General features: G+C 39.2%; 1 protein-coding gene across 6 annotated transcripts in view; it reads right to left on the bottom strand.

Annotated features, from left to right (window-relative positions):
* The window catches only part of TNIK (TRAF2 and NCK interacting kinase), a 410,885-nt gene that overhangs the window by 137,784 nt on the left and 260,439 nt on the right, over positions 1-12,662 (bottom strand). For all 6 annotated transcript variants that reach the window (XM_089910873.1, XM_089910872.1, XM_022572342.2 and 3 more), the window contains exon 4: positions 12,353-12,478. In XM_089910873.1, coding sequence (XP_089766999.1) covers positions 12,353-12,478 — 126 coding nt within the window. The remainder of the gene's footprint in view (positions 1-12,352; positions 12,479-12,662) is intronic.

Here is a 12,662-nt window from a genome sequence, read left to right as displayed (position 1 = left end):
CTCCACAGGGTAAATGGCCCATTTGCTTCAACAAATATATATCAAGAAGGATAAAGAGAGATGGAGGGGAAATCTGTAGATTTTAAAACATTTAAAAAGATATACCAACAAACTGCAATGGATGCAACTTATCTGGATACTGATTTTTTTTTTTAATGCTGCTAAAATTTTTGAGACAGCCTACAGTCTAGATATTTGCTGACACTAAGGAAATGTGGTTGACATTTTTTAAGTGTGATAATAGTACTGTGGATATCTGAAAAAATGGTCCTATATTTTAGAGAAACATACTGGAGTACTATGGATAAAATGATATGATGATAGTTTCTTCTACAAATAGTACAGGGTCAACTGGATAGCCACATGTGAAAGAATGATGTTGAACCCTTACCTCATGCCACATACAAAAAATATCTCAAAATGGATCAAAGACCTAACTATAAGAGCTACAACTGTAAAACTCTTAGGAGAGAACATGGGGTAAATTTCCATGACCTTGGACTTGGCGATGGTTTCTTAACTAAGACAGCAAAAGCACAAACAACAAAAGAAAGAGATAAATTGGATTTCATCAACATTAAAAATTTTGTGCACTGAAGGATACTATCAAGAGAGTGAAATGACAACCCATAGAAAAGTATATGCAAATCACATATCTAATAAGGGTCTAGTATCCAGATTGTATAAAGAACTCTTACAACTCAACAACAAAAGTATAAACAACACAATTTAAAAACAGGCAAAACACTTGAATAGACATTTCTCCGAAGAATATATACAAATAGCTAACAATGTTCCCCATCAATAGTCGTTAGGAAAACGTGAGTCAAAAGCAGAATGAGATATCACTCCACACCTTCTAGGATGACTATAATTAAAAAAAAAAAAAAAAGCAGAAAATAATATGCTGGCAAAATGTGGAGAAACTGGAACCCTCCTACATTGCTGGAGGGAATGTAAACTGAGACAAACTGTTTGATGGTTCCTCAATAAGTTAAAACATAGAAATACCACATGATCTAGCAATTCCACTTCTAGGTATATACCCCCCAAAATGGAAAACAGGTGTTCAGACAAAAACTTGCACATGAATGTTCAAAGCAGCACTGTTCACAATAGACAAAAGGTGGAATTAACCAAACTGTCCATCACCAGATGAATAAAATGTGGTATAGGCATACAATAGAGTATTATCAGCTGTGAAAAGGAATGAAGTACTGATGCATGATACAACGCTGGATGAATCTTGAAAACATTATGCTTACTGAAATAAGCCAGAGGAAAAACGCTAAATATTGTATGAATCCATTTATATGAAATATCCAGAAAAGGCAAATACACAGAGACAGAAAGCAGATTAGTGGTTTCCAGGCACTAGGTGGAGGGAAGAATGGGAGTTCCAGCTTAATGGGTACAGAGTTTCCTTTTGGGGTGATGAAAAAGTTCTAGAACTAGACAGAGGTGATGTTTGCACAACATTGTGTACTTAATCCCACTGAATTATACACCTTAAAATTATTAAAATGGTAAATTTCAAGCTGTGTGTATTTTACCCGGATTTTTTTTTTTTTTAAGATGATGAGATTTGTTTCAAAATAATAGAAGGGAGGAAGTAGATGGCTGTGTAGATGGGGCAGGATTGACTACTGGTTTGATGACTGTTGGGGCTAGTTTTGGGCATATTATACTGTTCTGTCTACTTTTGTGTATTTTGGGGATTCTCTATAAATACAAAGTTAAAGAAAATCTCAGTTATGTAAATTGTGGTTTAACAGCAGCAGGATGGACCAAAGAAACATCTTTGGGTAGAAAGAAAAGAACATTTTCTCAAGTGCGCAAAACATGTTTGTGCCCCTTCTCCAAATCCTACCTTGAAAAACACAGTGACCAGACCTCCTACAAATGCATCCATTGCTCCTGTATCAGCTGGAGAAAATGTCCCACCATTGAGCTCTATTAGCCACATAATTATAATTCCCAAGGAAAGCAGTGGAAGCCCAGTGACTCCGGTCTTTCAAAATTAGATTGGACAAAATACTTTCAAATATTCAGTAGGAAACAATCCTGCTCTAGCCAGGCACTAATGTCAGTGGTTTCTATAATTTGCTTCTCCATTCAGCTCTAGCTGAAGGCTGCTAAGTTCTTTTCATCTCACTATGGAACAAAATGATTGTTAAATTATGTAATGGGATTTTTTTTTAAAGAAAAAGAAAGAAACCAGCCTTTGCTAGCAATCGGTTCCTGCAGCCTCACAGCAACACTGATAATTACTGCCACCACACAGCGGGGACACTCCCTCACCACAAGTAACCTCATCACATTAATAAACAGAAACAGGGCTCAACATGCCAAGCCCAGCAGTGATAAGTCAATAACTTCACATCTCACAGGCAAGAAATAATGCATCATTAATATTCTTTCTGAAAGAAAGTCCTCAAAGAGTTGACACTGGGGCAACAATGCTTGCTAACATTTACTGAGAAGTTACCATGTGCCAGACACTGGGCTGAGTGATTTGCACTTATTGTTTCATTAATTCTCCTTCTCCTGAATTCCCTTTTCTTTATTTATTTGGAAATGAAGGTTAGTTATGGTCTGCAGCCTTATCCATGGTATATATACTCGTTAAGTAACTAGGGCAGGGTTGAAAGCATCATGCTTTCTCAAGTACTAACTGTATGAACTTGGGCATGTTCCCTAACTCCGCTGGGCTCAGCACCCCACCACCATCACTATTAAAACAAAATAAAAGCATCAGCCTTATATATGTGACGTGAACACTGTGTTCTACAGAATGGAAAGCTTCTGGTAGCCAGAAATCTCAAACTCTATTACTTGTCCATTCTTTGGTATGTTTGCATTTATTAAAAAAAAAGTTTCCAGCTTGGAAGATAGCATTAATAGCTCCCCAAGGTCCACTTCACTTGGATGGTGAGGAAATGGCTGAAAGAGCACCTATAAAGGGCACGGTGCACATGTGTTTCTAAAACTTCTGTTAATGAAAGAGTACTAAGGACACATGTCTTTTTTTCAAGCTTGTATCACACAGCAAGAAGACACAGCACTGCATCCTAAAACGCTGGATCTTTTTATTTGGAGGGTTGGAAGAGGGTGTACGAGGTTTAAAGACAATCTTATATTTGAAATTCTCATTCAATATCACGTACATAACTGGGTCAGAAAATGAAAATACACATGCATGTCACTTGGGAAGAAAGGATGAAGGTTAAGTTAAAGTAAGGACAGAACTGCGCTCAGGCACGATGGGGGCTGGGCCTGGGCTGGACCTGGAACCTTGTCAAGGTGGAAATATTTAAAAAGCAGCACAGGGTGTAGTGCAACCCAACTGTTAGGGAAAAGCTTGCCTGGATTGTTGAATGTGGGTAGTTATTTCTATCTAAATTAAAATGGTTAATTTTTAAAAACAAAGGCTTCTAACATATTTCACAATTTGCATGGTTGTTTATCACATACTTTTGTCTGATGAGAAGGATGTTTTCTCTTAGAGGTTGTGGGGTAAGGGGGTACTTATTATGCCCTCCTGTGCTTTCCCCCTCTTTCAGGACGGTATTTAAGAAAAGGGTCTTTGATTGGGAAATTGGGATTGACATATATACACTACTATGTATAAAAGAGATAACTAATGAGAACCTACTGTATAGCACAGGGAACTCTACTCAGTGCTCTGTGGTGACCTACATGGGAAGGAAATCCAAAAAAAGAGGGGATCTATGTTTATGTATACGTGATTCACTTTGCTGCACAAGAGAAACCAACACAACATTGTAAAGCAACTATACTCAAATAAAAATTAATTAAAATTAAAAAAAAAGAAAAGAGCCTTTGGCCTCAGCTGATTCCAGAAGGAGTCCCAGAAGCACTATGTGAGTCTTCCCTGAGGTCACCCCCTAACCGGGAGGGGCATGGGTTTGGAATCAGCAGATGTGGTCACTTCTAACTTGCTTTCTCCAACGCGAGTCACCTCTGAAGGAATTTAAAAAGGTTTATCCGCAGAGCCAGCCTAAGAGGCTTAGGATGACTTCTGGGGTCGCTATAGTATTCACTCACGTGCTAGTTAATTGGTTTTAAGTTCCTATAACAAGCAAGAAAGCTTTAAGGTATTTTAAAACTGCAGGACTAGCCTAGAATATCTTGACAAGAACATATTCCCCCCAAATGTCACTAGTCAGTCACCCACAGGAAAAATGACTACTAACAGATTCCTTCTCTTTTATAGTAAAAGGAGGGGTGGGAGGCAGGGGTGAGGGAGAGGAGGGAGAGGGAGGATGAAGGTCGACCTAAGATGAAAGAAGTCTGCACCAAGCAACTGCAGGGGCAATCTAAGAAAAGGAGAGGAAAGATAAACTTCCAAGAATTCACAAGTCTGCAAAGGATCAGCCTGTTGACCTTGAAGGTCCAGAAACATCAGCAAGGTACAGGATATTTTTATCATGTGTAGCTGGGAATAGCCAAAGATCCCATCTGCATGATTTATGAAGGTGTTAACAAAACCCAAACTCAGTGCTCTGTTACAGAATGCTGCTTCATTTGCCAAAGGTAGTTTAAGTTGCACAATACAAAATGTGTGTATGGAAGTACAAAAATTGGTGGGTATACATTTATCATTTCAGTTAACTGATGCAAAGGTAAAGCAAAACTGTGGGGAATTTCAAATTTGGAAAAGCAACCTATACTGGCTTTTGCATTCATTTTTATTAATTTTTTTAAATTTTATTTTTTTGTTTATTTTTATTTATTTATTTTTGGCTGCATTAGGTCTTTGTTGCTGCACGCGGGCTTTCTCTAGTTGCGGTGAGCAGGGGCTACTCTTCCTTGCCGTGTGCGGGCTTCTCAATGCAGTGGCTTCTCTTGTTGCAGAGCACGGGCTCTCGGTGCACGGGTTTCAGTAGTTGTGGCACTTGGGCTCAGTAGTTGCGGCTCGTGGGCTCTAAAGTACAGGCTCAGTATTTGTTGCACACAGGCTTAGTTGCTCCACGGCATGTGGGATCTTCCGAGACCAGGGATCGAACCCGTGTCCCCTGCATTGGTAGGCTGATTCTTAACCACTGCGCCACCAGGCAAGTCCCTTGCACTCATTTTTAAACTAGCATGTATTTTGGGAAACAAAAACTCCTTTGGCTTCTGAATTATATTCTTGGACTTGAAAACAGAATGCTTATAACCACAAATTCTAAGTCTTCCAAACATAAAAAGATGAGCCCCAAGGATGTGAAGTCTCAGGTTTTGTCAATAAAGTTTCTGGATATGAACAACTTTATATGTTGAGAATGACAATCACAGTTTGAATCTCCTAAGCCAGCTGGTATTTTTAGCAAGAAGCCTGCTCAAAGGACAACTAGAAATGCTCAGTAGTCGCCCATGTCTAAGGAGAGAGCCATCTTAGAGTCAGCATGACAGCATTCAAAGAAAGAGAAGTTAGCTGCATCTTGGATTTGGTACCTGGTGCTCCAATTTCTCAGTATGCATGCAAGATCTTCTGGAGGGTATTTCCTATTAGGGATAAATCACCACATGTCCACTTGAGTCATGGACTCAATCATAGAAACTAACCTTAAAGGCTAGTTTTAGAAGAATTTGGGGTGGGGATAGGGGAGCAAGTTTTCAGGAAAGTTAAAAATATGAAAAGTAAAAGCAACACTGGCTTTAGAGGACTTAGGACTAAGAAACTTGGTAGATGAGAATTTTGAGAAGTGCAACACAAACAGGAATATTGACTTTGGCTCAAAATTAATCTAGACTAGGAACCAGAGGGTTGTATAGACCATTAGCAGAGTAACTGTAAGCATATATAAAGTCTTCCTTTTGCTAAGGTGAAAAGCAGTTTAAGCACAGTTCAAATGAAATTCATTGGGATAAAAGAAGAAATCATTTTCACATTCTTGTCCTGTGACAAGAATTAATCGCCCATTAATTCATAAAAATGATTCCATTAAAGCTGAACTCAAGCCCAGTTGCAAAGTATTAAATCAGGTGTAGCTTTGGGGCAGCTACACATGCAATGGGGCAGCTCCAAGTCTGGGAGACTGTTTACAATCCCTCCTCCTACTATTTCAGGCACGCTTCTATATTTACCAAATTCAGCCTTTACAATTTTCTACTCACAAATAGTAAGATTCAATCACTTCTCCAGACAAGTGACCTAGGCTGTACATATGAAGGAGGAGACTTCTTTAGTAATAAAATTATAAAACACTAATTAACCCCCTCTGTCCTATGAAAGCCTCATTTCTGATGCATAGAACTAAGAAAAGAGTAAATTTCAATGAACTGTTCAGGAGACTCAGCTACAGGTGGTTGGGTTTTTAATGGTGCTATCTGCAAGCACTTTACACTTCAATCTTAAGACAACCAAAAATGTTAGGAGGCAGGCTTTTTGCCAAACCAAGATGCTACAGCAATGTAAATCCAAGCTATAAGAAACTTGGATTTCGGGGGCTGTGGCCAACATCACTGCAAATTCTAGAAAGGAGCCCCCATTGGTGATTGAAAGACATCTTGGTTCATCCCAGTATCTCATTCCCAGATGATCTTACATGGGGCGTGGACAAGCAATGTCAGTGCATGAAAGACAGCAGGCAGTGACGGGCCTCTTGTGCAACTGGAGTGGGCGCGTGCCCTCTAGGCAGCCGAGCTACCGCTCTAACATGCTGCTGATATTCAGGACTTCAGGCCCAAGAGTTCCAGATCACCTGATTTTTCAAAACCTTTCAAGGAATCCAGACTTTTGTGTGGAACTGCTGTACTTTTTTTTTTTTTTTTTTTTGCTGTACGCGGACCTCTCACTGCTGTGGCCTCTCCCGTTGTGAAGCACAGGCTCCGGACGCTCAGGCTCAGCGGCCATGGCTCACGGGCCCAGCCGCTCCGCGGCATGTGGGATCTTCCCGGACCGGGGCACGAACCCGTGTCCCCTGCATCGGCAGGCAGACTCTCAACCACTGCGCCACCAGGGAAGCCCTGCTGTACTTTCTTCTAACGTTGGCATCATTAAAGCATCACCACCTTATGTGGGTCAAACTAAACCCATTTACCTGAGCAGCAATTAGTCTCCGGGTTGCCAGTTTGAAAACTCAGACCTCGTCCAAATTTATCATTTTTATAAGAAAGAAACCAATGACAGTGATGCTGCCTCTGCTCAAGGTGAGACTCCAGGTCTCTGGACTCCAGGCCAGGTCTCAGGCAGCTGCTAGCGTGTTTCCCCTAAATGCACACAACATAATTTCTTAATGCTTAGCTCTACAAGTCTTCAAGGATACAGTCTAATAAATGGCTTATTGAGTCATCTCAGTATAATAATCTGCTATGTCACTTGACCAACCTACATTTTGGAAGCTAATCAGAAATGTTTTTCCTTTTATAAGATAGTCTAGACCCATGATTGTTGAGGTGGTATGAAAAAAAGGTAGCAAAACGTGTGATTTCGCTTTCTAACTTTAGGAAATTAACCCACTTAATAGACAGGGCTTCTCACTCCCGGTGTCTGAATGGCACGCAGCAAAGTGGAGAGCCTCTCTTTGCTGAGATGCAGCAGAATGAGATGGCCATGTTGTGTGTCAGGGTTCGCCTTGTTTCGGAGAGATCGGAATCTTTATTGAAAGAGCTCCCTTTTTTGATTTCCGGATCAGGCCCTGAGCAGTTGATAAGGGAGAATTACTTGGCCATTATCAGAAGTAGTTGTATTTCCACAAAGAGCTGGCACTAAACAACAGTTTATCTCTACGACAAGACTGATAGAATTCACACAGATTATAATTCAATCAGACACCTGAAACAGCACATATATTGGTTGGTGGCCTATGTGCAAACCTCTGTCCTCCAGCCACAGCAAAAGAAATACCTGGGGAATAGTTCCTGTCACCTGAAAACTGGGAATAAATGTTAGAGAGTGCTGCGCTTGGTTGCTACAGGCTCTGTCTCTATACAATCCATAATAATATTTTTATATAAATGTAATCCTAACAGAATGCCATTAGCCCAAAGAGTCAACTATCTGTGACCTTTGCAACCATTTGCTAAAACACTCCCAAAAGGTTTAATGTGCTTTTCAAAGTATATCTCTTAGACTTAAGAAATACTGTCTTCCTAGCAGCCAGCAGGTCTTGCTGTCCTCTTTGAAAGCTGGGGAAACTGACAAATGAAGATGAACGGTGAATTCAAAATAGATTTTGAGCAAAGCTTCAGTCCTATTTGGAACACCAACCTCTGAAAGTATTTTGCCAACTATTGGGATTATTTTTCACAACAAAAAGGAGAAGAATGTAGGGTTCAGGGGCTTGAGTCTAGCATGAGGCAGCTTGGGGTTAGCTAAGGCACTGGCTCCATCACTCACTAGTTGTGAATCCTTAAGCAAACTTCTTAACTGCTCTGGGGCTAATTTCCTCATCTGTAAAGTGGGGATAATGAGAATATCTAATCTGTAGAGGGATTGTGAAGATCTAACGGAATAATATGGCAATGCAAACAAATACAGTACTTGGCACATGGTAAGTAGGTGATAAATATTACTTGCCATTGTTATTAACACAGAGTGGCCCAAATTCAGTGAGTCAGAGGCCTTGGAACAAGTACACACTAATATATTCTATAACCAAGTTCCCATCAATATTGTGATCTGGTGTTAATTTGCCAACTATTATGTTTCTGTTCTGCCTTTAATTTTCTAAGTTCCTCCTTAGTTTGCCATCAAATAGAAGGAGAACAACTAGAAAAAGAAATGATGCTCTTGTACCCATGAGGCATTTCATAGCTTTGTATTTTTATCCCCAGTGACACAGAAGCTAATGGACCATTTCTAGTGGGGACAGTCAGAAGAGTCCTCTGCATGGGCACAAATCTGACAAAAGGGAGGCTCTCTGTCTACCAAGCAGAATGTGGGGCATATAATTGCTGCGTTTTGCCACCAGCATTTGATTGCAGGTGGGGAAAATGGAATGTGAAGGCAGAGTTCCTCCCCCCATGGCGCAGGTTTGGAAGTCATCACTACTTGTAGACGCCCCTTTGTGAACTTCAGGAAGGGGATCAGCTTGCTGAAACAGTCTCCTCATTGGCCTTCCTGCTCCCCCTCTGGTCCCCATCTGGTCTAGTCTCAACCCAGCAACCAGAGGGATCCCTTCATTCTATGGGTCAGATTCCATCCCTTCATCTTCAAAACCCTCCAGTGGCCCCCAGCTCACTCAGAGTAAAAGCTGACATCCTGCCAATGTCCTGTAAGGCCCTGCCTGATCTGGCCCCAGGTCTCATTCCCACATCTTCCAGTCACACCGGCCTCATTGTTATTCCTGGAAAACACCGGGCCTGGAATGCCCTTCCATCAACAATGGGGCTTCCCCTGGCCACTGCAGCACCTACCTGCAATCCTCATTAGTCTTTGCCTGCTCTTCCAGGCATTTATCCTCTTCCAGCATGCTGAGTAGCTTTCTGACTTAATTATGTTTATTGTTTGTGATCTGTAGCAAGAATGTAAGCTGCATGCAAGTAGGGGCTTTTATCACTTTTGTTCATTGATATATCATAAGTGTCTGTAAGAGTGCCTTGCGCCTAGCAAGTGCTTGATATGTATTTGTTGGATGAATGAATGAATGGATGAATAAATGAACACATACTCATGCAGGCTCCTAGCTCCCAGCAACCACAGCCATCTCCATGGGAAGAGCAACTGGCCAGGGTACAAAATGGTGGGCAGTGACTTGTTTCCAGAGCATAAAACCTCCTGTTTGTGCCATGCAGATGCAAACAGGCTTGCTTCTTTCTTCCAGTGCCAGTCTGAAAATGCACTGCAGATTTTGCTCATTAAAAAAAAAAAAAAATTAAAAAACCCCAAAACTTCCAGTGCCTTTTGCAGAACTTCAGCCCAAGCTAAACTGTCACATTTCAAGAAATCTGCATTCTTGTCATGTGTCCATCCATTAATGAGCTCGGAGGCTCTGAGAAAGACAATTAGCTTCACTGGGATCCAGTAAAATAAATGACAACTAATTTTCTTTCCAGCTTAAAAAAATCTCAGCATTAGGAAAAAGGTGAAAAAAAGTCAAGCCCTGCTTGACCACTCCTCTCCTTCCTCAGCCAATGATTTGTAATATATATACCCAAATTTTAATAGTTCAGCCTAATAAGAAAACTATCCTGTCTGGCCCATCTCACAAAAGGAATGATATTAATAGTTACGTGTGACTCATCTGGAAATAGTTGTACTACCTCAAGTGATAAGCCAGAGGTGATTCCAAAGCTGTATTAATGCTTTCTTTTAATCTGGAGCCATAGCTCTGACCAAACCAAAAAATGCTTCTGCAGACAGTATCAAAATAGCTATCATTCTCCCCTTGTCATCTGCTGCAGCTTGGAGTAAGGCAGGGGTCATTGCTAAAATGTTAGATTCCTGGCAGTATAAAAGTCCTCTGGGAACACAGAGATATTTAAACTTGTGCCATCTCATCGTATCCTGCTGAACATGCAGGCCACGGGGAAACTGACTCTCACGAGTATCTGTAGCAATTATTGGTTTGAACCAATAATTGCAGTAGTAATAATCATAATCATAGCAACCAAGTTTGTACCAATAATATCACTTTCATTCATAAAACAACTATTTTGTCAGCATCACATGCCCAGCCCCTTCCTAGTGTTGAGGAAGACACTGAGATGCAAAAGACACATTCCTTGTCCTCAGAGCCTGTCTATATGAGGAGCAAAGACAGCCCAATGAGAAGCAATTAAGAAGGACATGAATAAAAGTTTCCAAAGTTAAATTACTGAAATTACTACCCAGAAACAAATATCTTCAACATTATTGGCGTACATTATTCTAGACATCCCCGTCATGTTAATATATGTATATATATATATTTTTTTCCTTTTTCTTTCTTTTTTTGACAAAAAAAAAGTACTATATCTAATCATAGCCTCTAAAAAAGCTCTTAAAAACCCTTACTATAATTGTTCACATTCATCCATTTGTAAACATAGATCTACATCATTTTAACTGGCTGAATATTGTCCCTTAATGGATTTACTTAAGTGATTCCCTATTAGTTAGCATCTACATATATTTTTATGTAGTTACCCAAATATTCATTTAGGATACATTCCTGTGTGTGAAACTACTGGGTCAAAAGTAAGGCATTTTCTTTGGGAGATTAAATATAGATATAGATACAGATATAGATATATCTCTGTGTGTGTGTGTGTGTGTGTGTGTGTGTGTGTGTGTTCCAACTGTCCTTGCGTAAAGTTGTACCAACATTCTTTTCAAGCAGGGGGCGTGAATGTCCATTCTGAGTATATCATTAAAAAAAAACCTTTGCCAATCTCCTGGGTAAGAAGTGGTATCTAATTCTTGTTTTCTTTTGCATTTAGATTGTCAGTAAGATTACACTTTATTGGTAATTGATATTTATTACTTTGTTAATTGCTGCCTTGTCTTAACTCAATCTTTCTATTAATCATTTCACATATTTTCTTACTGATTTATAAAAGCTCTTCATCTCTAAAGGCTACTGAATTCCTTCTCATCATATATTTCTTAAATTAGCTATTTGCATTTTTTACTTTGATTACTGCATTTTCTGTATTTTTTATATTGTAAAGAACTTACATTCAATATTAGATCCTGAATCTTTAATGACGGACATCAAAGAAGTCTTTAAAATATACCTGAATTCAATACCAGCTTGCTCTAAAATATACCTGAATACAACTATAACCATAGATCTACACACATTTTTAAACGTACTCAAATATTTTTTGAACTTTCATTTTTCACAGTAAAATCTTTTAAAAATTGTTATTAGTTTTTCATGTTTCCTTTTGTCCTTTATTTTATATTCACTATTTCATCTTTTACAGCAAAATTGTCTATGGACAATTAGTTTTGTGGCGAAACTGCCTGAAGCAAAGATGTTTAAGCCAAAATACAGGACATGAGTTTACTTCTCTGTAAACCTTAGTTTTGTCATACAAAAAAATGAAGATAATAATAATGTCTACCTCAAAGAGCTGGAATAAATGATAAGATTCATTAAAAGCAAACAGCATGGTACCTAAAGTATAATAAAAACTCAATAAAGGTAGTCATTAGTGGGAAAAAAACCAGAGAACCTAACAACTAGCTTTAGGGACGGTCCACGTTAAGGGATAGGAGATAGAGAGTTATTCAAGGAAATGGGAGAAAATGTCGAAAACACAATTTATGGATATCATGGAGTAAAGGATTTCAAAGAACAACTGAACCTAGGAATGAGGATAGAGAAATGCATTTCAGTAATGAGGATAGAGAAATGCATATTCGGTCCTGGGTGTTTCCTATGTAAGAAAAGCAAATTTGGGCAGCACTACATACCCAAAGTTGGTCATCCATGCCTGGTGGGTTCTTTTTGATAAAAGCACCATAGTATGTAGCAATATTCCGGTGATGAGAATATTTCTTCAACATGTTAATTTCTTGTTTGATTTCTTCCTCTTCATCCTATATTAGAACAATAAATATTGTCATGAAAATCCAGTGTCTTTAGTAAGATTCTGTTTTTCATCACCATCTGTATCAACTATGCAATAATTTCTTTCTTAAGTTTTTTCTTCTGTGGTGACAAACAAGCATAATTACCATATAACTTGACTTTCTTCCTTGGCTACAAAGAAAAAATTTACAA

Source organism: Delphinapterus leucas, chromosome 4, assembly GCF_059928025.1.
Source record: "Delphinapterus leucas isolate spDelLeu-1000000601 "Yukka" chromosome 4, BTC_Dleu_Yukka2, whole genome shotgun sequence".
In the NCBI taxonomy this organism is placed as follows: Eukaryota; Metazoa; Chordata; class Mammalia; order Artiodactyla; family Monodontidae; genus Delphinapterus; species Delphinapterus leucas.
The sequence above is the reverse complement of the archived record's forward strand: the minus strand, read 5'-3'. Positions and strand labels throughout refer to the sequence as shown.